This window comes from Amblyraja radiata, chromosome 13 (assembly GCF_010909765.2).
Source record: "Amblyraja radiata isolate CabotCenter1 chromosome 13, sAmbRad1.1.pri, whole genome shotgun sequence".
Taxonomy (NCBI): domain Eukaryota; kingdom Metazoa; phylum Chordata; class Chondrichthyes; order Rajiformes; family Rajidae; genus Amblyraja; species Amblyraja radiata.
Window position 1 is genome coordinate 56,242,448 of NC_045968.1, and position 25,539 is coordinate 56,267,986.

The 25,539-nt window shown below is 44.1% G+C and overlaps 1 protein-coding gene across 2 annotated transcripts in view; it reads right to left on the minus strand.

Annotated features, from left to right (window-relative positions):
• ccdc39 (coiled-coil domain containing 39) overlaps positions 1–25,539 on the minus strand; it is a 167,215-nt gene that overhangs the window by 15,239 nt on the left and 126,437 nt on the right. For both annotated transcript variants that reach the window (XM_033032154.1, XM_033032153.1), the window contains exons 14-16: positions 21,992–22,115; positions 11,551–11,710; positions 9,872–9,978 (exon numbers count right to left, since the gene is read on the minus strand). In XM_033032154.1, the coding sequence (XP_032888045.1) occupies positions 9,872–9,978; positions 11,551–11,710; positions 21,992–22,115 (391 nt within the window). The remainder of the gene's footprint in view (positions 1–9,871; positions 9,979–11,550; positions 11,711–21,991; positions 22,116–25,539) is intronic.

The following is a 25,539-nucleotide window of genomic DNA, read 5'->3' on the forward strand; positions in this document are numbered from 1 at the left end:
TAAAAACACTCCGCCCCAGTGTAGCGAGAACGCGTCTACCGCTACTGCCCCTGGTTCTGGTTCCCATGAAACATACTTCGGTACCTGGTGATTGAGTCTGGATGCAAACAAATCGATATCTGGCATCCCATACCGAACAACAATATCATTAAATACATCATGATTCAACATCCATTCTGTGTTGTCATTGAATTAGCGTGACCTGGTGTCTGCCACCATGTTGAATCTGCCTGGCAAGTAGACAGCTGAAACCCAAATGTTTATTTTAATGCACCAGTGCCAAATAAGGTTAGCCAATCTATCACAGGATCACTTGATTCCACCCATGTGATTAACATACGCCACTGCCGTGGTGTTGTCAATCTGAAGCTGAACATGTAAGTGATGCTTGGTGGTACAATAAGCCTTAAGCCCATAAAATGCTCCCAATAGCTCTAAATAATTGATTCCATGTGATTGGAGAATAAATCCAATCATGCATATTCCATCTGCCTCCACAGCTAGAAATGGTATCAGTAGCACCCCAACCTAGGGCACTAACATCAGTCTGTAAAACAACTGAAAGTTCTTCAATCAGAATTTTGCTGGAGCAATTTGAAATGTTCCTTATCCACCACTGTACTTCAGCAATAGCTTCAGCTGGTAATTGCATGGGCCTGTCGAAATGACCTGCATGTATCCTGAGTGCCTGTACCTTTGCCCTCTGTAAATGTTGGTAATGCAAAGGTCCATACTTTGCAGCTGGAAAGACAGCCATTAATTTGCCAATCAAGCTGGCCACATGTCTAATTGAAGGTGATTGCTCCCCCATGAGCTTGTTACAGCCTTCGATTAAATCTAATCTCTTGCCCTTGGGCAGAGTCACAGACATGTGAGTTGAATTAACAGTGAATCCCAAATAGTCAATAACTTTAACTGGTATCAATTTTGATTTTGCTCGATGAATGAAAAACCCCAATCTCTCAACCATGAGTATAACAGCTGAAACAGATAATTCAGCTGCCTCCCGGGTCTTCCCAATTATTAAGATATCATCCAAATAAGCCATTACAATATGACCCTGAACCCGGAGTAGCCCCAGTACTGGTTTTAGCAGCTTTGTAAATAATCTAGGCGCTGAGGTTAACACATTAGGCAGTGCTTTAAATTGCCATTATTGCCTCATCCAGCTAAATTTCAAATATCTCCGATGATCCTTATGAACAGGCACTGAGTAATATGCATCCTTTAGATCTATACATGCCATATAACACCCTCTGGAAACCAATTGCTTGGCAGTAGCAAATGTTTCCATTTTGAAATGTTTGTATTGCACAAACAGATTAAGGCTTGTCAGGTCCAGGATAATTCGACTCCCCCCATCTTTCTTTGGCCTAGGAAAAATATTGGACACGAATTGATGAGGTTGATAAACTGTCTTCTCAATTACACCTTTTATATATAATTTTTTCAATTTCAGCTTGAACCTCCAAATTCTCCTTTTGTGAAAAAATGAGTGCCCGCCTTGGTATATGCTGTGTGGGTGAACACAAATTGGGAATGAATTCAATTCGAAACCCTTGTATACTGTGCAGTATAAACAACTCTGTTGTTATCCCATACCATTCTTTCAGAAACCAGTGTAATCTCCCCCCAACTGGTAGGCGATTCTCACTCCATATGTTTCGACAAGAACCAGACCCACCTACCTCCATGGTTACCGGTGTAACTCTCTGTCTCGTGGTTCTGGTGGGAAAAGACATGTTTGGTCGTGCTCCTGCTGGAGTGTGCCAGTTGCGCACATTGAATGGCCGGCTTGGTCCTTGACCCGACCCGGTTTCAGGGGTACTGCCTCCGAAGGGTTCTGCTGGCCATTGGTGCCTTAATGTGGCGCCGCCTCCGGAAGTGGCGGCGCTGGTAAACGGCTCGCCTGCAGTCCGTTTGTCTTTACTTTTTTATGTTGTTTTTTTTCATTTTGTCTAGTTAGTTTTTGTTTTTTAGGTTGTGTTTATGTGGGGGGGGGGGGGGGGGGTGGGGGGTTGAAACGGGGCTTGCTGTCTCTCTCTTCGGGGGAATACGACTTTTTTATCGTATCCCCCTTCTCTGCCTCCGTCTGCGCTGAGGCCTGATGGCGGAGCTGGCGGCCTCGAGACTCCGGAGGCAGAGCCAGTCAGGACTTGCACTGGGCTCGCTCCCGTGAGGGCGGCCCGGCTCGGGGCTGGAACGGTACTCCCGTCGGAGTGGCCCAGCCCGAGGGTGGAACGGAACTCCCGTCGGAGCGGCCCAGCCCGAGGGTGGAACGGAACTCCCGTCGGAGTGGCCCAGCCCGAGGGAGGAATGGCGCTCCTGTCGGAGTGGCCCAGCTCGAGGGAGGAACGGCACTCACGTGTGGGCGATCCGGCTCGGGGCTGGAACGGTGCTCCGGTGGCTGGGACGGCGTTCTGGCGGCTATGACCTGAGTCCGGGGTTGAGCCGCGGGCCAGCGGCTGCGTCCGTTGGACTGGAGGGCGGTAGCTTCGACCACCGCGGACCGCGGTGTTTGAGCCGGCCCGTTGCGGGGTTCGGTGAGCCGTGGGACTGTTTGTACCATCGCCCGGTGGGGTATCGCCTCAGCGCAGAGGGAGAAGAGGAGGGAAGAGACTGCAGCCCTAAGATTTTTGCCTCCACCATAGTGAGGAGGTGCTTGGAGGACTCACTGTGGTGGTGTTAATTTGTGTTTATTGTTGTTATTATTGTATGATTGTATGTATGACTGCAGGCACGAAATTTCGTTCAAACCGTAAGGTCTGAATGACAATAAAGGCATTCAATTCAATTCAATTCAATTCAATTCAATTCAATGAGCCCGACGTTTCTTGCCTCGTCGTCCAGCTCCTTCACCCGTTTTGCGAGGTCTTCCCCAAACAGCAGATTCAGTGGCTGGATGTTGCTAGGCTTACACAGGGCAGCGAACTTCGGGTTGATGGTAGGGCGGATGCGCTCTTTCTCAGGCAGTTTATCTCGAAGTGCGCATTGCACATGAGAGCCAGGGCACCCTGCTGAACATCAGTCAGGTGCCCACCATCCACCGACCTGCTGAATGCCGTAATGCCCGATGCGAGCAGCTTCAGCACTCTTTGCAGCCTCATCTCCTGCGCCCTGATGCCTACGCCCATATGGCCCCAGATGGCATGGTTTACTGCCGGCACTTTAAGCAGGATACAATTAGCCGGGGTGTCGTACTTCTTGGCCGTTGCAACTATGGTCATCTCCTGAAGCTGGTGTGAGGCCAAGTAATTAATACTCGCAGCCAACTCTTCACCCATCGGCTCTCCTGAGTCTGTCGGGATGGCCAATCTTGCTGCCAGGAATGGTACCTCTGACTTGTGCCCTTCATCCCTTGGGGTAGCCTCCACTGCTAAACCCACAGATTCGGCGTCAGATTCATACTGACCCGTTATGCTCTCCTCCTCCAAGAGGGAGGCATTAAGCAGCCCTGTAGTAGGTGCCGCTGGCGCGGGCTCTTGGAGAGGCCGGCGCTGACACAATACCTCCTGCTGGAGTGTGTCTTGGTGGAGCATCCTCTCCATTAGGAGCTCCATCCTGGATAACCGACCAAACACGGTATCCATTCCCGGAGGGGAACCCTCCAGGCCGGACTCATCCGAGTCTATCGGCCGTGCAGACTTGCTGGTGGCTTTACGCCCCACAAGCGCAGCCACGGTGCCCTCAGACCAAGTCTACAGTCGCTGATCTTACCGTTAGCGACTCAGTAGATGAACTAGGCGGCTGCCCGCTACCCGCACTCCTGCGGCCTTCTTTAGTTACTTTCGCGACGGCTCGCCTTGCTCTCAACGCTTTCTCCATGCTTGGACTTGCCTCCTGAAACAAGAATTATCAAGCGCAGAAAACGACCTCCGACTAAGTTTGACACTTACCTGAGGCTTTTAAAACTTACCGCTGGAGGAGCGCTGCACCTCCCAGCCGGTCGCTGCGCCATGCGTCAGATGTAATGACGCGCATGCGGACTGGTGGAGTTCTTCACCGAATCACTCACGTGACTCCGAAGTAAAATCTCATTCATCTATCACAATATCACTTTTTTCAAAGAATCGTTCCGATGAAATTCCTGATTAATCCCAAAACAATGGAATGGGGCAATTTTAAATCTTGATTACATTTTTCAAGACGGAATTTAAAATTGACTTTAGTTCTGATAAAAGTCATTGACCCAAAATATTAACTCCGATTCTCTTTGTACAGATGCTGCCTGACTTTTTAAATATCTCCAGTATTTTCCCTTTAAGGTGAGAGCGGGTGCCTTTGTAGTCTAGCACGCTGACCTCTACCGTGCTGAGGCATGCACCTGCTCTCAGACACCGCCTCGTATCTACCCCTAGACCATGACACTACAAACACCAAGCCATCATCTCCCAGTCTGTATTTGATTTTATCACCTATAGCGATCTGCCCTCCACAGCCTCCAACCTTATCTTTCCCCACTCCTGCACTACTCCTTTCTACTTCCTCCCCAAATTCCACAAACAGAACTGCTCTGGCAGACACATTGTTTCTGCAAACTACTAACCTACCGACTCCCACCGTTATCTTGACTACACTTCCTCCCACCTATTTCTTGCAAAGATGCCATCCCCTACTCTCAATTACTCAGTCTCTGCTGCATCTACTCCCAAGATAAAGTTCTCCATACGAGGACTCCAAAATGTTTTCATTGTTTAGTGAAAATGGTTTCCAACTGGTTGTCATTGATGGCTCCCTCATCTGTGTCACAGAATTAGACATAGAAACATAGAAAATAGGTGCAGGAGTAGGCCATTCGGCCCTTTGAGCCTGTACCGCCATTCAATATGATCATGACTGATCATCCAACTCAATATCCTGTACCTGCCTTCTCTCCATACCCCCTGATCCCTTCAGCCACAAGGGCAATTCTACACTTACCCTCTCCCCCCCCCCCCCCGACACAACAAGGACAGAGTTCCCCTGGTCCTCACCCTTCACCCCACCAGCCTCCGCATCCGATATCATCCTTCCACTTTACCTTCACTTCCAACATGATCCCACCACTAATCACATCTTTCCATCTCCACCCCTTTGTCTTCTGCACAGACCGCTACCTCTGCAACCCCTCGGTTCACTCACCCCTTCCCACCCAAACCACCTCCTCCCCAGATTTGTTCCCCTGCAACTGCGGAGGATGTATGTAACATCTGTCCTTATACTCCCTCAATTCCATCCAGGAACCTTAGTAATCCTTGCAGGTGAGATAGGGGTTCACAAGCACTCCTGGCACTATTGATGGCACTATAGCTCAACCCTTCATCAAAATATAGCTTGGACAGAAATTCTAGTACATCTGATATGCGTGCTGTGTGGTATGTAATGTTCCCATGTAAACAGAACTCCTCCCATTTCCTGACATGAGAGATGTACTGCTTTTTGTACTATCCCTCCAGGACGATGTGATGACTTCCACGGTACGATTGGATAGTCACAGACCCAGGTATGGCCTCCTCAGAATCTGCAAATTAACAGATTAATACGATCATACAGTGTTGATCCCCAGTCACAGGGTGCACCAATAGGTCATTACGTTTTGGGACCGCCATAATCGGCTGTGTTATTATGTCTGAAATGAGAGGAAACCATGGCTGTGTAGGCCAGTCGGGTACCACCAAAACTCCTGAGGCGCAGTCCTGCTTGATCTGGAGCAAGCACCGACTGATGAGGCAGAATGGGGGAAATGCATATAAAAACACTCCGCACCAGTGTAGCGAGAATGCGTCTACCGCTACTGCCCCTGGTTCTGGTTCCCATGAAACATACTTCGGTACCTGGTGATTGAGTCTGGATGCAAACAAATCGATATCTGGCATCCCATACCGAACAACAATATCATTAAATACATCATGATTCAACATCCATTCTGTGTTGTCATTGAATTAGCGTGACCTGGTGTCTGCCACCATGTTGAATCTGCCTGGCAAGTAGACAGCTGAAATCCAAATGTTTCTTTTAATGCACCAGTGCCAAATAAGGTTATCCAATCTATCACAAGATTCCGACTTGATTCCACCCATGTGATTAACATACGCCACTGCCGTGGTGTTGTCAATCTGAAACTGAACATGTAAGTGATGCTTGGTGGTACAATAAGCCTTAAGCCCATAAAATGCTCCCAATCTACAGAGGACGCTGTAGCCACAGCTCTCCATGCTGCACTGTCCCACCTGGAGCAGCGGGGGAGCTACGTGCGGATGCTCTTTGTGGACTACAGCTCTGCTTTTAATACCATCCTTCCCCACAAACTGGTGGACAAACTGGGGGACTTGGGACTTCCACACTCCACCTGCAAGTGGATAAATAGCTTCCTGTCGGGTCGCAGCCAGAGAGTCAGAGTGGGCCATCACACATCCACGGCCCTCAGCCTCAGTACCGGCTCTCCACAGGGCTGCGTGCTGAGCCCCCTGCTCTACACCATCTACACACGACTGCACCCCCGCCCACCACAGCAACACCATTGTCAAATTTGCGGATGACACTACGGTGGTGGGACTCATCTCCGGGGGGGACGAGTACGCCTACCGGGATGAGGCGGAGCAGCTGACAGTGTGGTGTGGAGAAAATAACCTGCTCCTCAACACCTTAAAGACAAAGGAAATAATAATAGACTTCAGGAAGAATAAAACGGACATGGTACCATTAATTATCAGAGGGGACTGTGTGAAGAGGGTGGCGGATTTCCGCTTCCTGGGAATCCATATTGAGGAGGACCTGACGTGGAGCGTGAACACCTCTGCGCTGCTGAAAAAGGTCCAGCAGAGACTGCAGTTCCTGAGGGTGCTCAGGAAGAATAACATCACTCAGAGACTGCTGCTGTCCTTTTATCGGTGCTCCATTGAGAGCATCCTAACATACTGTGTATGCGTATGGTACACCAGCTGCAAAGCGGCTCAGAGGAAAGCGCTCCAGAGGGCCATTGACAATGCCCAGAGGATTGTCGGCTGCCCTCTCCTTACCTTGGAGGACTTACACAGTTCCCGCTGCATCAAAAAATCCCAGAGTATTATAAAGGACATTTCCCACCCCCCAACAGAAACACTCCCTGTTTGAACTGTTGCCGTCAGGCAGATGGTACAGATCTACAAGGACAAACAGACTTAAAAACAGTTTTTACCCCACTGCTATAAAGGCACTAAATGTAGCCGCCAAGGAACGCAGGGGCGATACATACTAAGGGACTGTGGTACACTGTGAAATCGACAGAAGGATGTAGGGTTGGGTGTTTATGCATGCTATTTTCATGATATTTATTTTAGTTGTTTATCTTTTTTTAATATTTTACCTTGTATGTATCGTTAGCTTTTAGAAATATTTGAATGGTGCACTGAATGGCTGACATTTTTAAATTTCGTTGTACATGGTTCATGTTACAATGACAATAAAGAAACTATTCTATTCTATTCTAATAGCTCTAAATAATTAATTCCATGTGATTGGAGAATAAATGCCTCATGCATATTCCACAGCTAGAAATTGTATCAGTAGCACCCCAACCTAGGGCACTAACATCAGTCTGTAAAACAACTGAAGGTTCTTGTCCGACACCCTCTTCACCTTCACTGGCTCTCCACAAGGCTGTGTCCTCTCCCCACTTCTCTTCATTCTCTACACTGATGACTGCAGATCCAACCAGCCAAACTGCCACTTTGTAAAATTTGCTGATGACACAGTCCTCCTGTCTCTGCTTCCCAGCCATACACAACATCACAGCTCAGCCCTGCAGGACTTTATAGTATGGTGTGAAAAGTCTTGTCTTGAGCTAAATATATGGACATGATTGTGACTTTTTCCCCCCAACAGAGACAGATGGCTGAGGCAGCCACCACTATCATCCAGCAGGAGATAGTGGAGGTATACAAATACCTGGGAACAGCCTTCGACAACCTGCTAAGGTTTTCCTCTAACACAGAGAAAATCCTTAAAAAGTGCCATCAGAGACAGTACCTACTCAGGAAGCTGAAGTCATTTGGGATTAACAAAGACATTCTCACCACATTCTACTACGCATTCATTGAAAATGTAATAACCTTCTCTTTCACTAGCTGGTTCCACTCCATCACCCTGCAAAACAGAAACCGCCTGTTGAATGTGGTCAAGGTCTGCTCAAAAATCATTGAGCAGCCCGTCCGAACTCTCACTGCCCTATGCGGCCAACAGTCTGTATAGTTAACACGCAGGATTCTTCACGACCCCTCTCACATCCTGTTTCCTGAGTTTGAGTGGCTCCCCTCAGGACGCAGACTCCGCTGTCCGGGTTGCCGGACACAGAGGAGGAAGGCAACCTTCATCCCCAGGGCTGTCCAGCTTCTTAATGCTGATCACTGACTCATGAACATATGAAATGAAATAACCTTTTATATGCACTTTTTAATTGAAGCACTTTAAAACTATTACTATGTGTTGAATGTTGATGTGCGGTGTGTGTTGTGTGATTGTGCAGTGTGTCTGTGAAATGCGTGTGTTGGTTGATTGTGCAGTATGCGTGCTGCTTATGTTTGTTGATTGTGTCCCTCTTTTTTTTTAAAAGCTACTGTAATGCGCCTTTTTAAATTGCCCCTCGGGGACGAATAAAGTGCTTTGAATTGAATTGAATTGAATTGAATTGAATCAGAATTTTCCTGGAGCAATTTGAAATGTTCCTTATCCACCACTGTACTTCAGCAATAGCTTCAGCTGGTAATTGCATGGGCCTGTCGAAATGACCTGCATGTATCCTGAGTGCCTGTACCTTTGCCCTCTGTAAATGTTGGTAATGCAAAGGTCCATACTGTGCAGCTGGAAAGGCAGCCATTAATTTGCCAATCAAGCTGGCCACATGTCTAATTGAAGGTGATTGCTCCCCCATGAGCTTGTTACAGCCTTCAATTAAATCTAATCTCTTGCCCTTGGGCACAGTCACAGACATGTGAGTTGAATTAACAGTGAATCCCAAATAATCAATAACTTTAACTGGTATCAATTTTGATCCTTGCAGGTGAGGTAGGGGTTCACAAGCACCTCAACTACTGCATCCGGTGTTCCCGATGTGGATTTCATACATCAGCGAGACCGTGCAGACTTGGCAACTGCTCAATCCGCCAAGGCCAACTGGATCTCCCAGTTGCCAATGACTTTAACTCCCCTTTCCATTCCCACAGTGACCATTCTGCCCTGGGCTTCCTCCATTGCCAGAGTGAGGCCACAAGCAAACTGGAGAAACAGTACCTCATATTTAGTTTGGGTCACTTACAACCTAATGATATGAACATTGAATTCTCAAATTTTCTCCAACCTCTCCTCTTCTCCCATGAACTTTGCCTGACCTTGCACCAGTTTACTCCCCCCCCCCAACTTAAAGCCTGTTCACTAACTTCATAATCTGCAACTATGTATCCCTCTTGGACTTTCACCTATCTCTAACCCACAATTTGCCTATCAGGGTCCCTCCTCTCCGAGGTCATTTGTTGAAGATCATCTGTTGCCAGATCTGATTTGTCCTGCTTTTTTTCACTTCCAGTTTTCTTCCGCACTCTGCCTACTACAAGCAGTTTGAAGAAGAGTCCTGATCTGAAACATCACCTATCCATTTTTTCACTGTTGCTGCCTGACCCACATACTCCATCATTTTATGTCTATCTTCGGTAAAACACAGCATCTGAAGTTCCTCTTTATTACATTATGATATATTAGGACATTTGCAGTCACTGTTAAGACAACACATGGCAATATTAGGACAGAGTAAGTGAGCAGTGAAGTATGAGAAGTTATGGAGTTAATCCATCTGAATTTAATCCATTTTCAATATTTTATTCAACACCTATATAGGAACATAATTATTTTAATTGATTACCAGAATGTCTTCCTGGAGCTCCCGAACCTGCCTGCGTTTATATCTATATTTTTCTCCAATGGCCTGTTTCTGTTCTTCCAACTTTAATTTATCCTCGTATTCTTCACCTAGTGATGTTATGAATTAAGTTTTAAAAGTGTTGAATTAATCGTGTTTTATACAATACAGGATCAATACATAACAAATAGTAGTACAAAGAAAAACACAACTCAGTTTGTCACCAGTTTAGATTTTGTACTATATCTTTTAACTCAATTGTCTATCCAAATTGATAATAATGTGAATGGGACAGCAGTGTGAAACCGACTGTGTATCTTCTAGAGCAGCGTAATTTAAGGATTTAGTATTAAATTAAAGACAAATAACATTAGTACAGTAATTTGTGATGATGTATTAGATATTTTGGTATGCATACAGGAAAACTCTTAATCCTGCAGGTTTGGTATTTTAGGATATTGGATGTTGTTTCTATTAATACTCCAATGTGATTTTAGATTATTTTTTTTGAAATGGCACACACTAAGATAATAAATATTCCAGTGAACTGGGGCACAGAAGGGAGTATGGGAACCAGGGCACTGAAACATGAAAAGGAATATGAACTGAGTTGCAATGGAGCGCAGGAATTTGGGTCTCAGTGCTTGACGGGGAGAATGGAAACCATGGGCGAGGTGTGCAGAGGAATTAACATGCTGTGACCCATTTGCCAAACCACTTGGATTTGTAAATAGTCCAATAGAGGATTATTAGAGCATTGCTATATGTGTTTTCATTTTTTCTTTCAACTAGGTGAAGAAATATCTCCTGTGATTTAAACTCGGAGCTCAAAAGCATATGAAACAAACATAATATTCTTAGTTTATTTATTGGATACAATATACAAACTTGAATTCACATTCTGCCAACAGTTATTGATCAACTAAACAAATTGTAATAAGACAGGAATGATTGCAGATTGAGGGCAAACTGGTTAGGACACAGAACATAAAATAGTACAGTAAAGAATGTCACTCAAAATGTCTGCAAAAATGATGCAAAGACATTCAGTTATCTGCCGGCACGTAATCCATATCCCTCCATTCCGTGCATATCCATATACCCATCTGAATTCTCTTAAATGCCACTATCGTATATGCGTTAAACACCACCCCCGGCAGCACAGACCAGGTACTCACCACCCTGTGTAAAAAAAACTTGCCCTGCACATCTCTTGAACTTTGCCCCTCACAGCTGGTTATAAACTATATTCATGTTTAAAACGCCCACATGGGATGGCTGAAATTTGAATTTGTAGACATCTGTTGATTCTCTAGTGAACTATAATGACAATTTATACATTGCCAGCATCACACTTTGGGTCAGTAGCTTTGGTCCTTGGACAATCCAATAGATTGCAGGCTAGTAGCATCTTTTAGACTAACATGGAAATGGAAGGAGCAATATGCTGGCGATACTGCATATTTGATTACTGCTTTTTTTCCTTGTCTTAAATTGGATAAAACAAGGTTGATTTTTTGCATCCTTCAGTAATTCACCAAGTAGGAGAATAATAACTTTGGACCTATGTGCGCCCTTTTTAATTAGAAATGAAGTGGAAATGTTGCATTGATACCATCTTGAATAATTTGAACTTTTTTTTAGAAATGGAAACAATTATGAAATGACGGGAAAAGGCATACTTGTTTCCGTGACCTTGCTGAAAGATTTTCGGTATGTCGAATTTTGATTGTGGAGGAGCTGGAGTGTATTCTCAAGAGCTCTTAATTCTTTTTCTCCTTTGGAAATTTTAGCATCAAGCTCATCCCCCTGCCTCTGAAGCTCCTCTTTATCTTGAGCAGCCTAAATACAATAAGGTAAAAAAGAAAAGAAAAAGAAAACAGTATTAATGTTATACATAATAATGCATCCGAAATTATCCTAATGTTACCAAAATGAACAAAAAAGTCATTTTCCCTGAAAGGATCCACAAGCAGCAACAAAGTATAACCATTTATTTGGTTTGGTATTTATTATGGAAGAATGTTGATAAAAAAAGTTAGTATTTTTGATTCTTAAAGTAGAAAACTGTCATAACTATTGGAAAAGCTGAATGTGAAGTTAGTTTACAGAACTCCCTGAATTGCATCAATTGGCTACTGCAAGATTTTGTCTAGAAAGCCACACATATCTACACTACTTAAGAGCAAAAGAGAGCAAGTTCAAGATTAATATCCTCTTTCACTTACCAATTGCACTCTTGCATCAGCCAGTTTGGACCTCTCAATGTAGGATAGGGCTAATTAGTAACAGTAACATGGCAGCCAAGAGACCCGACAGTCAATTATTAATTAACCATGTATGCCAATGCTGAACTCTTTAATTTCACACACCCCTAACCAGTACCAAAACTAGCAAGCATGTTCATAAGATCATGTGATTGATGCAGAATTAGGCCATTCGGTCCATCAAGTCTACTCTGCCATTCAATCATTGCGGATCTATCTCCCTCCTAAACCCTTTCTCCTGCCTTCTCCCCATAACCTGACACCCGTACTGATCAAGAATCTATTTATCTCTGCCTTAAATATATCCACTGACGGCCTCCACAGCCTTCTCTGGCAAAGAATTCCACAGATTCACCACCCTCAGACTAAAGAAATTCCTCCTCATTCTCTTCCTAAAAGAATGTCCTTTAATTCTGAAGCTATGACCTCTAGTCCTAGACTCTACCTCTAGTGGAAACATCCTCTCCACGTCCACTCTGTCCATGCCTTTCACTATTCTTTATGTTTCAATGAGGTCCCCCGCTCATTCTTCTATATCCCAGCGAGTACTGACCCAGCATCGTCACCATACGTTTCTACTCATTCCTGGGATAATTCTTGTAAACTTCTGGTCCCTCTCCAGAGCCAGCACATCCTTCAGATATGGTGCCCAAAATTGCTCACAATATTCCAAATGCAGCTTGAACAGTGCCTTATAGAGCCTCAGCATTACATGGCATTTTTTGTATACAAGCCCTCTCAAAATAAATGCTAGCATTGCGTTTGCTTTCTTTACTACCGATTCGACTTGCAGATTAACTTTTTAGGAATCTTGCACCAAGAGTCCCTTTGCACCTCCGATTTCTGGATTCTCTCCACATTTAGAAAATACTCAACGCCTTTATTCCTACTGCCAAAATGGATGACTCCACACTTTGCTACATTATATTCCATCTGCCACTTCTCTGCCCACTTTCCCAACTTCTCTGAATCTACTCACTGCTAAATGGGAGGTGGTACATTACTTAGGAGAATAGACACTATTTTCTGTCACGAGGATCGAGATTTCCAAAGGCTGTGTTGACTGTCTGGTGCCTGGGTTTGGGACATCTTTTCTGACCTGCAGAGGAACTGGGAGTGGGAGGGGAAAGATCCAATTGTCGTGGCCATTCCAATGACATAGGTAGAATAAGGAAAGAGGTTCTGTTAAGGGAATTTAAGCATCTAGGCACTAAATTGAAGGGAGAACCAAAAACAAACTCTGGATTGCTACCTGAGCCACATGCGGGTTGAGAAGATTACAAAGTTGAATTTGTGGCTCAAAGATTGGTGTGGAAGAAGTGGATTTGAATTTGTGTTTCATTGGCGCCAGTATTGGGGAAGGAGGAAGCTGTAAAGACGGGACAGACTCCACTTGAACCCGCCTGGAACCAGGGTCCTGGCAAACCACAATCAGGGCTGCACATATGGCTTTAAACTAATTAGTAGAAGGAGGGGGGAAGGCAGTCAACAAATAGGAAGTGCATGGATAAAGTTAAAGAGAAGGAGAGTGCAGGAGAGGTTACGGAAGTCTCCAGAAGTAAGAGGATGGAAGGTTTAAGAAAGGATAAGAGAGTAAGTTCAGGTTCAATTGGGACCAATGTGAGAAGAGGGGTGGTGAATATTAAACTAAAAGTGTTATTTTTGAATGCAAGCTGTGGAAGAAAATATTAATATACTTTCTTACTTAATTTTGATTGGATAAGTTTATTGGCCAAGTATTCACATACAAGGAATTTGCCTTGGTGCTCCACCCGGAAGTGACAACATGACATACAGTTAGGAATGACACATAAAGCATTAAACATTATTGATTAAACATGTGAATTAAATAAAATACCAGAGCATAAGAAGGCTACAGATTTTTGGTTATTGAGTAGACCTACTACTCGTGGAAAAAAAGCTGTTTTTATGTCTGGCTGTGGCAGCTTTGACAGTCTGGAGTCGCCTTCTAGAGAGAAGTGATTCAAAGAGTTTATGCCCAGGGTGGGAGGGGTCAATGATGATCTTACCCTCTCACTCCTGGCCCTTGCAGTCTACAGTTCGTCAATGGAGGGAAGGTTGCTGCCAATAACCTTCTCAGCTGATCGGACGATTCACTGCAGCCTCCGGGTGTCGTGCTTGTTGGCTCAGCCAAACCAGACCATGATGGAGAAGATGAGGACAGACTCTACGATGGCCGTATAGAATTGGACCATCATTGCCTGTGGCAGATTGCGTTTCCTCTGCTGCCGCAGAAAATACAGGATTAGGAATAATGGCCCACCTTTCTCAAAACCAAAGGGATCGACTTGAGATGGGGGACACCACTGAGTCACACCTGACCATAGCTACTAGACATCCAGCAACAGCAAAGGAAATAGGAGAAATGACAAAAAGGCTGAAGGACAAGCAGTCAATTTATGTTTTAAAGTTGCCAATGGCAAAAGGAGAGGTCCAGATTGACCTCTTTAATGATCCAGAGGAAAGATCGCATGGGTCAGAGAGAAATGAGACACTATTTTTGAAAAGCCGCCTACTAAAGGTCCACCAAGGTTACCAATGGCTCTGGTCCAAGTACCCTCTGAACTATGGGCAAAGTATAAGAATCATGTGGGGCGAGTGCATTCAGCCCCTGAGCATAAAGTGACTTTAAAAAAGGGTGCTGTCTTGCCATGTTTAAAACAGTATCGACTGACCCCGGAGGCCAAAGAAGGGATAGCTAGTATAGTCATCATGTCTTTATTACAACAAGGAGTATTAGTGAAAACGTAAAGTCCGTGTAATTGGATTGGATTGGATTCAATGTTATTGTCATTGCACTTTTCAGTGCAACAAAATGGTTTAGCCTGCAGTCATAACATAGAATAAATAACAAAACAAACACTCAACACAGTTTAAAGTCCCAAAGTCAATGTCCCTTCCCTCTGCGCTGAGGCAATCCAGGCCTCCGATGTTGTGACCCCGCTGGGTGATGGTGAGCAAGTCCCGCGGCTGAATCCGAGCTCCACAAACGGGCCGGTTCAAACTCCGTGGCCCGGGGTGGTTGAAGCTGCCCCACTCCAGTCCAGTGGACGCAAATGTTGTTGCTGGATCTCCGGAAAAACAGGTCACCAACCTGTGGCCTGCGAGCTCCCGACGATGTCGTCTACTGGCCCGCGGCCGAGCCTCCGAGGCTCCAAAGTCGGCTTGGAAGTTGGGTCGCCCTGCAACCACAGCCCCGAAGTTGGCCAGCCTCGCGTTGGTAAGTCCTGGCTGGCTCTGCCTCCAGAGCCTCGAGGTCGGTCCCAGTTGGAGGCCGCCAGCTCCGCGATAGGCCTCAGCGCAGACGGACACGGAGACGGGGGATACGGCAGGAAAGGTCGCATCCCCCTCGAAGGAAGAGACAAAAAACATGTTACACCCACCCCCCAACATACACAACTAAATAAACCGAAATAAACTGTAACACGGGACAAAAGAAAACAAAAAAAAGAAAAGCCAAACGGACTGCAGGCGAGCCGCAGCTGCAAGGCAGCGCCGCCACTTCCAGTGCCGCCACATACTCCTATAATGCCGATCCCGAAATTGGGAAGGCGTAATGAATGGCATTTTGTCCAGGACCTGAGAGCTATTAACAAAATAGTGATCCCTATCGCCCCTTTAGTATCAAAGGGGTTTGCAACCTGTGTCCTGGCTTAAGAACATCGAGGGGAAAAAAAGACTGGTAGCCTATTATTCCGTGGCTTTACCAGCTGTAGTAAATGGCACGCCAGCCTGCTTGCGAGCTGTAGCGGCAACAGCTACGATGATAGAAAAATCAATCCCCATCGTTCTTGGTCAATGCCGCGATGTTATTATTGAACTCTGCAGCCACACAGCATTTCACAGCCGCTAGAAGAATGGAATATGGTCATCCTTTTATCACTTCCTACTGTAACTATAGTTATCAGCGATCGCCTGCTGTAAACCCAGCTACCTTTGTACCACTGCCAGAAGAAGGATGTGACCATGATTGTCTATTGATTGTGGAAGCCGTGGCACGCCCCGGCTGGACTTACAGAGTCATCCGATTGATAATCCTGACCTGGTCCTATTTACTCATCACACCGACCTAGCGATGACAGATTATTAGCAGGATATGTGGTGGTCACACCACACCAAGTGTTGGAGGCATATGCTTTACCATCCAGAACGTCTGCTCAAGCAGCTGAGCTGTATGCCCTGACTCGTGCCTGCATATTGGCAAAAGATAAAAGTGCTAATATCTACACCGATTCTCGCTAAGGATTTGGGAGATGGCACACGCATTGTCTCAGCAATGGTATGCACTGGAATAACAGTCATAATTGATAAAGTTGCAAGAACATGTCTGTTGTGTCAACAAAATGATGCGGGATGATGCAAGGACGGTAGTCAATATTTTAATGAAAGAAATAATACCTAGATTCGGGATACACATGAGAATAAACAGTGACAGAGGAATTCATTTCACCAGTAAATTAGTTCAGAACTTGTCGAAGGCTCTTGGGTTCCAGTGGAAATGACACATACCATATCAACCACAGTCCTCAGGGATGGTAGAACGAGTACATGGGGAAATAAAAGCTACTTTGGCCAAAGTGCCAGCAAAATAGGTTGTTGTGGCCAGACACCATGCCAGTAGTGATGTATGCACTGAGAAATAATACAAATAGAAACACGGCCCTAACACCTCACGAGATATTGATGGGGTGACCTATGACAACAGGAACCCGACCCCTGATGACTCCTGAGAAGGTAGCTCTGACATGTAATGATAAAAAATCCTTAAGATATGCTCAAGCCATGTGTGAAACAGTTGGTAAAATCAATGAGAAAGTTAAGCAGGCACAGGTCCCTCCGGCAAAAGGAAATATGCACCAGCTTAAACCAGGAGATCAGGTTTATGTGCGAGCAATGAACAAAGATTCTCTTCTAGGTGAAAAGGGCCATATTTGGTGCTGCTAACAACACGGACAGCAGTAAAAGTAAAAGAAAAACCCGATTGGATACATGCCACCAGATGTAAACTGCATCACTCAGACGGAATCCTCGAGGAGAAGGAAACGCAGGAGCTGTAAATTTTTGAAGTGATAAGACGATGATGTCAAAATGTAGACATATTCTTATCTATCTTTGTAGTATTAAACACTTATGAATATATTATTATACTAGATTAAGTGGGACCTGTTGGGTCCCATGTGAGGGCTGGTCCCCCGATGCAGTATGGGTACTGTGGGCTGAAGGGACTGGTTAGTATGGACATTGTGGGCCAAATGGATTCTTGAGGTGGCAGCTCAGTCACTCAAGCCTGATGTGCTGGCAGCTCACTAACGGCTGGTGGACCAACAGTTGACTCATGGCCATTCTTTGAAATTCCACTTCAAGCAGGGTGTAAGGCAACCAAATTCAAATGCAGTTTCCTACCATTTCAAGCAGGGTGCAAAGCCACCAAATTCAAGTGCAGTTTCCGACCACTTCAAGCAGGGTGCAAGGCCACCGAATGCAAGTGCAGTTTCCGACCACTTCAAGCAGGCTGCAAGGCCACCAAACTCAAGTGCTGTTTCCTGCCATTTCAAGCAGTGTGCAAGGCCACCAAATTCAAGTGCACTTTCATGCCATTTCAAGCAGGGTGCAAGGCCACCAAATTCAAATGCAGTTTCATGCCACTTCAACCAGGGTGCAATGCCACCAAATTCAAGTGCAGTTTCATGCCATTTCAAGCAGGGTGCAAGGCCACCAAATTCAAGTGCAGTTTCATGCCACTTCAAGCAGGGTGCAAGACAACCACATTCAAATGCAGTTTCATACCATTTCAATCAGGATGAAACCACTATAAAACCACACAAAACACCACACTCACAGTTCAGTAATAATAATAATAATAATGGATGGGATTTATATAGCGCCTTTCTAATACTCAAGGCGCTTTACATCGCATTATTCATTCACTCCGCAGTCACACTCGGTGGTGGTAAGCTACTTCTGTAGCCACAGCTGCCCTGGGGCAGACTGACGGAAGCGTGGCTGCCATTCTGCGCCTACGGCCCCTCCGACCACCACCAATCACTCACACACATTCACACACATTCACACACAGGCAAAGGTGGGTGAAGTGTCTTGCCCAAGGACACAACGACAGTATGCACTCCAAGCGGGATTCGAACCGGCCACCTTCCGGTCGCCAGCCGAACACTTAGCCCATTGTGCCATCTGTCGTCCTATGTCATCAGTAGACATTCAGTGTGTTCAGTTGATTCACAGCTCAGACAGTCGTGACTTCTCTCTCCCCCATCTTGCAGAGACTGAGCCACACCCACACTTACGGGTTTTATAATCCCTCCCCTTCCAACTGGAAGGGGCGTGACCTTCATGGCATGATTGACAGTAAAGAAATTCTCAATTTTTTTTTTAACACTAACACCACTTTTATTTTTAATTGATGGGAAGAATCCTCTGCACCTGATGAGTGGCGAGGAACTGAGAAAGATGGTCAAAAATCACAGCTATTAGTGGTAGCATTTTATCTAAAATCAATATTCGTGCAGGAAGTTGTCAAGTTTCCACCAACAACAGCCATTTTTTTGCGCCGTGCAGCCTTTCAAAGCAGTTACGACCACCAACAATAGCCTTTTTTTGCAGTGCAGCAGCCTTTCAAAGCAGTTACGACCACCAACAACAGCCATTTTTTTTGCAGTGCAACCTTTCAAAGCAGTTACCACCACCAACAACAGCCATTTTTTTTCTAGTGCAGCTATTTAAAAGCAGTTACCACCACCAACAACAGCCATTTTTTTTCTAGTGCAGCTATTTAAAAGCAGTTACCACCACCAACAACAGCCATTTTTTTGCAGTGCAGCCTTTTAAAAGCAGTTACCTCCACCAACAACAGCCATTTTTTTTTGCAATGCAGCCTTTCAAAGCAGATACCACCACCAACAACAGCCATTTATTTTCCAGTGCAGCCATTTAAAACCGGTTACCACCACCAACAACAGCCATGTTTTCCCAGTGCAGCCATTTAAAAGCAGTTACCACCACCAACAACAGTCATTTACTTTTTGCAGTGCAGCCTTTCAAAGCAGTTACCACCACAACAACAGCCAATAGACATGTTTTGCAAGCATTTTAGAACCAATAGACACTTTTTGCAAGCATTTTAGAACCAATAGACACTTTTTGCAAGCATTTTAAAACCAATAGACACTTTTTGCAAGCATTTTAGAACCAAAAGAGACAATTTTTGTAAGCATTTTAGAACCAAAAAAGACACTTTTTGCAAGCATTTTAGAACCAATAGAGACACTTTTTGCAACCATTTTAGAAACAATAGATACTTTTTGCAACCATTTTAGAACCACATTAAGGGCACTCACAGTTGAGTAGACATGTGTTCAGTGTTATTCACAGCTCAGAGAGACATGACCCTCAGGCTTCCTCCATCTTGCAGAGACTGAGTGAGGCACACCACTTCTGGGTTTTATAGTCCCTCCCCCCTCCCAGCAGCAGGGGCAGCAGAGAGAATGGCATTAAATTTTTTTTTTAATATCTCTCTGATTTTTCATCGATGGGAAAAATCCTCCGGTCCCGAAAGGCGGAGGTGGGCTCTGAGCGAGGTGGCCAAAAATGAAGGTCATAGGTGGCGGCGTTCTCTCGGAAATCGCAGCACAGTGAGCCAAAAGCGGTCAAGATCAGACTTTTAGTAATATAGATATGGGATCATAGTCGGGCATGAGAATGAAGAGAGAATGAAGTTGGAGTATGAAATTCAACTAACAACTTTCACACAGAACACAATGAACTCGCAACTAAAAGAAAAACAGGCTTCCTTATCTGATTAGAATGTTGGGTTTGTGCCCATATCCCTACGCATGCTGAAGAAGGTATCCCTTTGCGAACTCAAGGACTGGTTCCAACCAAATTACAATCGTATACGTATGCCTCCATTTTTGCAACTGATTAATGAGAGAAAATATTAAAATCCTTTCTTATTATAATATGTGTTCATCATAAAGATCAACAAGGAGGAAAAAAATATTAATTTACTTTCTTCATTTTGATTGGAATTAAACAAGGTAACAAAAGGGTGTTTGGATGTGACAATTGGCATCTCTCGTTGACTAGGTGTAGAAGAGATTCATGAGAATCGGCAAAATAAGATTAGACGTATTACCTCTTGTCTAGGAATGTGTTGAAGGGTGGATGGTAAATGTAAACATGAAATAGTAGACAGAGAATTGGAAGTTTGTTTCTCTCAGCCGTGTGATACAGTAGACCACACGTACCGCTAGTAGCGTAGATACGTTGGAGTAAATAGGGGCTTATGATTGGCTCAGAGTGGGGATGGTGGTGCGGGCCGCTTAAAACGTGAGGTAGAATAATGTCAAGATGCCCTTGTATTGCTGGAGATTAGAAGGATGAGGGGACACCTCATTGAAACTTACCGAATCGTGAAAAGCCTGGATGGAGTGGATGTGGAGAGGATGGTTCCACTAATGGGAGGGTCTAGGACCAGATGCCATAGCCTCAGAATAAAAGGACGTACATTTAGAAAGAAGATGAGGAGGAATTTCATCTGTCCGAGGGAAGGTGGATCTGCGGAATTCATTGCCACACTAGGCTGTGGAGGCCAAGTCAATGGATATTTTTAAGGCGGAGATTGATAGATTCTTGATTAGTATGGGTGTCAGGGGTTATGGGAAGGAGGCAGGAGAATGGGGTTGAAAGGGAAAGATAGATCAGCTATATTTGAATGGTGGGGTAGACTTGATGGGCCAAATGGCTTAATGAAAACTTATGAACTTATTGCAATAGTGACTATATCTCAAATATATTTAATTAGCTGTGAAGCACTTTGAGATATTCTGAAAGCAATGTGAAAACACAATATAAATGCAAGTGTGTATGCTGCTTCAACATCAGGATCTACTGTATGATGAATATGGATTGCCATAATTATTTAACAACTCCACTACTGCATCAGCAGCACCAGGAAGGAGAAAGGTTGAAAGTGCTAGACAGGGTCTTTCGTCATTTTAGAATTTTGTGTGTTACCTATTTTATAGCCCTAAAATAACCTTTATTTATGTAGTTTACATTTTTTAACCAAATAAATGTGTTCTCATCTTGGGGAATAAAATATAATCCATGGGTTCTTTATTTAATTCTAATATTTATTTTTTATTGTTTGTAAATCCTTCACTTTGTTATGAATTAGATGCTAGATGGGCTAAACTAGATGGTGAATGCTAAGAAATATGTATAAATCTCATTTTAAAAAGGCTGTTATTCACATGTAATCAGAAAAATAATGGGGTGGTTCACTTTGACATTTCAACACATATCAATCAATGTTTGTTAGAAGACAATCTTGCCTGCAACTGATCAAATGTTCAATGACATGATACTGCTTATAGAAAATTTTTGATCCCCAATCTGTACAGGTAGGTTACCAGCAAAGATTGGTAACAGGGCCATTCCTATTGCACCTAATGTCCATTGATTAGGGAGGCTCAGATTGGTATTCTTGCAGAGAATTATTTTGCATTTTCAGGATGTGATTATGGTCCATGGCAAGGAATGTATATCATCAGAACACCAAATTGACAACAACATATTTCAAAACCTGTACGATTGCGGAAAACAAGATAAATATGGTATTTCAATTAACATCACTGGTAAAATAATTAAATTTATGTTGAAATCTTTCAGTATGCATCCGTATTCAAATAGCTACTGAAATGGTTAAATTGTCGGGATCCGTTCACAAGAAAGATATTTAATTGTTTTACTGCAATAAATAAACAGATCAATCTTTAATTTCCTTGTCCTATATTTGTAATTGAAGTATTTTATTTACCTTAATTACATAATAAGCCTGAGATCGTTCCTCTTCGCCCTCAGGAGGTTCCATTGTAAACATGATAAGTTCATACCTCTTCTTCAGTTTGTCAATTTTTGAAAACCTTTCATGTAGTTCAGCACTGATTTAAGAAAGAAAAAAACATAAAATAATATATATCAAAATGCAGGGTAAACAAGGTATATTTGAACCTGCTGTTTGATCCCCTAAGTGGCACTGCAGCTTCACAATACCGACCGTATTGTCCCCACTTCCAACAAATATGAGAAGAGTAACATTGGTGGGTTTTAATTGCTCTGCGTTCCTCAGACGATTTAACTGTTCCCGAGACAGAACATTGCATTGCGCTCCAGTGTCGATTTTCATTTCGATTACTTTATTGTTTACTGTTACGGTGGCCATTGGCTCACTAATCTGCCCATTTTGTGTGCTGATAGAATGTGCCTGCAGAATGATTCCATCGACCTTTGGCCTCTCGTCCATGCTGCTATCGGAGAAATCCGACACGGGCTCAGCCTGCAGCAAATGTATGGGCTGCTTTGTCTGCCCTCTGTTAGGTCGGGATCTGCAACATCTCCATCTTCGCATTTTACACCCATGGCAAACTTGACCAAAGGCGGTGCACATCTCTCTCTTAGCCAAATGCCCCTCACCACAGTTGTTACATTCTTGAATAAAACAAGCTGCAGGATAATTAAGCTGTCTCTGCCTTGTTAATTCTTGCCTGGGTTGACTGGGAGATAAGAAGTGAGTGTTCCCAAGCTGTCCTTCGAGTGCCATCTGCTGCTGCCTTCATTGCCTTGGAAACGGAGCTAGAACGCTATCAACTCCTGCACTGGAATGTTGTGCCCAAGTGAGCATTTGGGCGTTACAAATCGGCAGCTCATAAGTCTCACAGACTGCGATAACTATCCAGAGTTATTGCAGGATCGTGGACAAGCTTCCTTCTCAGCTTGTCATTTAAAAGACCACATGCCAACCAGTCTCTAATAAATTCGTCTTTAAGATCGCCGAATCTGCAAGTTCCTACAGCCTTCTTGATAGCACAAACAAAAGATTCAATAGTTTCGTTCTCATTCTGGTATCTTGAGAAAAAGTTCACACATGTTCGATGAGTGGGTTAGCATGAGGGTCACCACAACTGTCAAAAATTTCTCTTGAGACACTCCGGGTCGTCCGGCGACTCAGCCGGGGTCACGATCGGCGCTCCACCATCAGCAGGTTGATGAGTTATTGCCTCAGCATACACACACTGGTGTGCTCGTTCGTAAGCTTCATCTCCTGCGAGGAGAAGGAGCATACTTGCACGGACCACTGCAGGCTTGTCATGAGAAGTTGCTGCAATGAACAAATCATACTGTCGCTCAAAGGTACGCCACCGCTGTAGGATTCTGCTATCGAAAACAAGCGGGTCAGGTTTTCTGAAACCTTCACCCATGTCTGAGACTATGAAAAGCTTTGTAAATAACAGCCAAAATCAAACCGAAATCCCACCTCCGACACCATGCGCAAAGTACAGAGTCATTATATATCAAAACAAGTACTTTAATTTGTGGACATACAGAGACCATTGAGATGAGTCCTGTAGGATCTGAATCGTAAGTTAAGGCTAAAATACAACATGGCGGCCCGCATGCACGAGGCGGCGGTAGTGTGGGAAATCTGACATGGGTTATGGATCAGGTCATCAGCAGCAAAACCAGACACAGATCACATCAGCAATACTGTTTGATCTACAGATTGTCCCACTTAATTTGCCAGAAGATCCGAAAACATGTGTTGACTAACAATGAATTCGATTTTGCAGTAATAAATTATTTCACATTCATATGTATTATTATCACAAAACAAGTTGTGGATGCAAAAACAAAAAATGCATGAAAACTTAGCAATAACAGGCAATAACTGTGGAAAGAGAAACTGCCAATATTTTGGTTCTGTGACCCGAGTTAAACATAGAGCACAGAAATGAGTCATTGGATCCACCATGTCCATGCACTAATCTCAAATGCCCACATTAGGTCTGTATCCTTCTAAGCCTTGTCTTTTAAAGTATTTTTTTCAAAAATGCCTCCTAAACGTGGCAATGGCATTTGAATCCATCACCTCCATTTGGCAGGGAATTCCAAAAAATATCAATCACTCTATGTAAATATATTTCCCCCTCAAATCTCCCTTAAAACCCTTTCCTCTCATCTTAACCTATCCCATTTTTTGATACCCCTACTTCGGGAAAAAGATTTTCACAAGTTATAGGAGTAGAATTATGCCATTCGGCCCATTGGGTCTACTCCGCCATTCAATCATGGCTGCCTCCTAATCCAATTTTTCTGCCATCTCCCCAAAACCCCTGAAACAGAACCTATCCAATCTCTCCCCATGACTAAATAATGTGGGCAGCAGAACTGCAAACAATACAATACAATACAATACAATACAATGCAAGATAGATTCAACAGTGGCTGAATGGGAGACGTCAGAGGGTAATGGTGGATGGCTGTTTGTCGGGTTGGAGGCAGGTGACTAGTGGGGTGCCTCAGGGATCTGTGTTGGGTCCTTTGTTGTTTGTCATGTACATCAATGATCTGGATGAAGGTGTGGTAAATTGGATTAGTAAGTATGCAGATGATACCAAGATAGGGGGTGTTGTGGATAATGAAGAGGATTTCCAAAGTCTACAGAGTAATTTAGGCCATTTGGAAGAATGGGCTGAAAGATGGCAGATGGAGTTTAATGCTGATAAACGTGAGGTGCTACACCTTGGCAGGACAAATTAAAATAGGACGTACATGGTAAATGGTAGGGAATTGAAGGATGCAGTTGAACAGAGGGATCTGGGAATAACCGTGCATAGTTCCTTGAAGGTGGAATCTCATATAGATAGGGTAGTAAAGAAAGCTTTTGGTATGCTAGCCTTTATAAATCAGAGCATTGAGTATAGAAGCTGGAATGTAATGTTAAAATTGTACAAGGCATTGGTGAGACCAAATCTGGAGTATGGTGTACAATTTCGGTCGCCCAATTATAGGAAGGATGTCAACAAAATAGAGAGAGTACAGAGGAGATTTACTAGAATGTTGCCTGGGTTTCAACAACTAAGTTACAGAGAAAAGTTGAATAAGTTAGGTCTTTATTCTCTGGAGCGCAGAAGGTTAAGGGGGGACTCGATAGAGGTCTTTAAAATGATGAGAGGGATAGACAGTTGATGTGGACAAGCTTTTCCCTTTGAGAATAGGGAAGTTTTAGACATGAGAATAGGACATGACTTCAGAATTAAGGGACAGAAGTTTAGGGGTAACATGAGGGGGAACTTCTTTACTCAGAGAGTGGTAGCGGTGTGGAATGAGCTTCCAGTGGAAGTGGTGGAGGCAGGTTCGTTGGTATCAATGGAGGAGGACTGGCCAAGCTCTGTGCCTTCCACCACAGTGATGAATGCTGTGGTGGATGTTTGTGTAAAATTTTAATGTGGTTGTGTTCTTTATTATTGTACCGCTGCTGGCAACCCAAATACCACCGACCTTGGTTGTGTGGCAATAAAATTATTT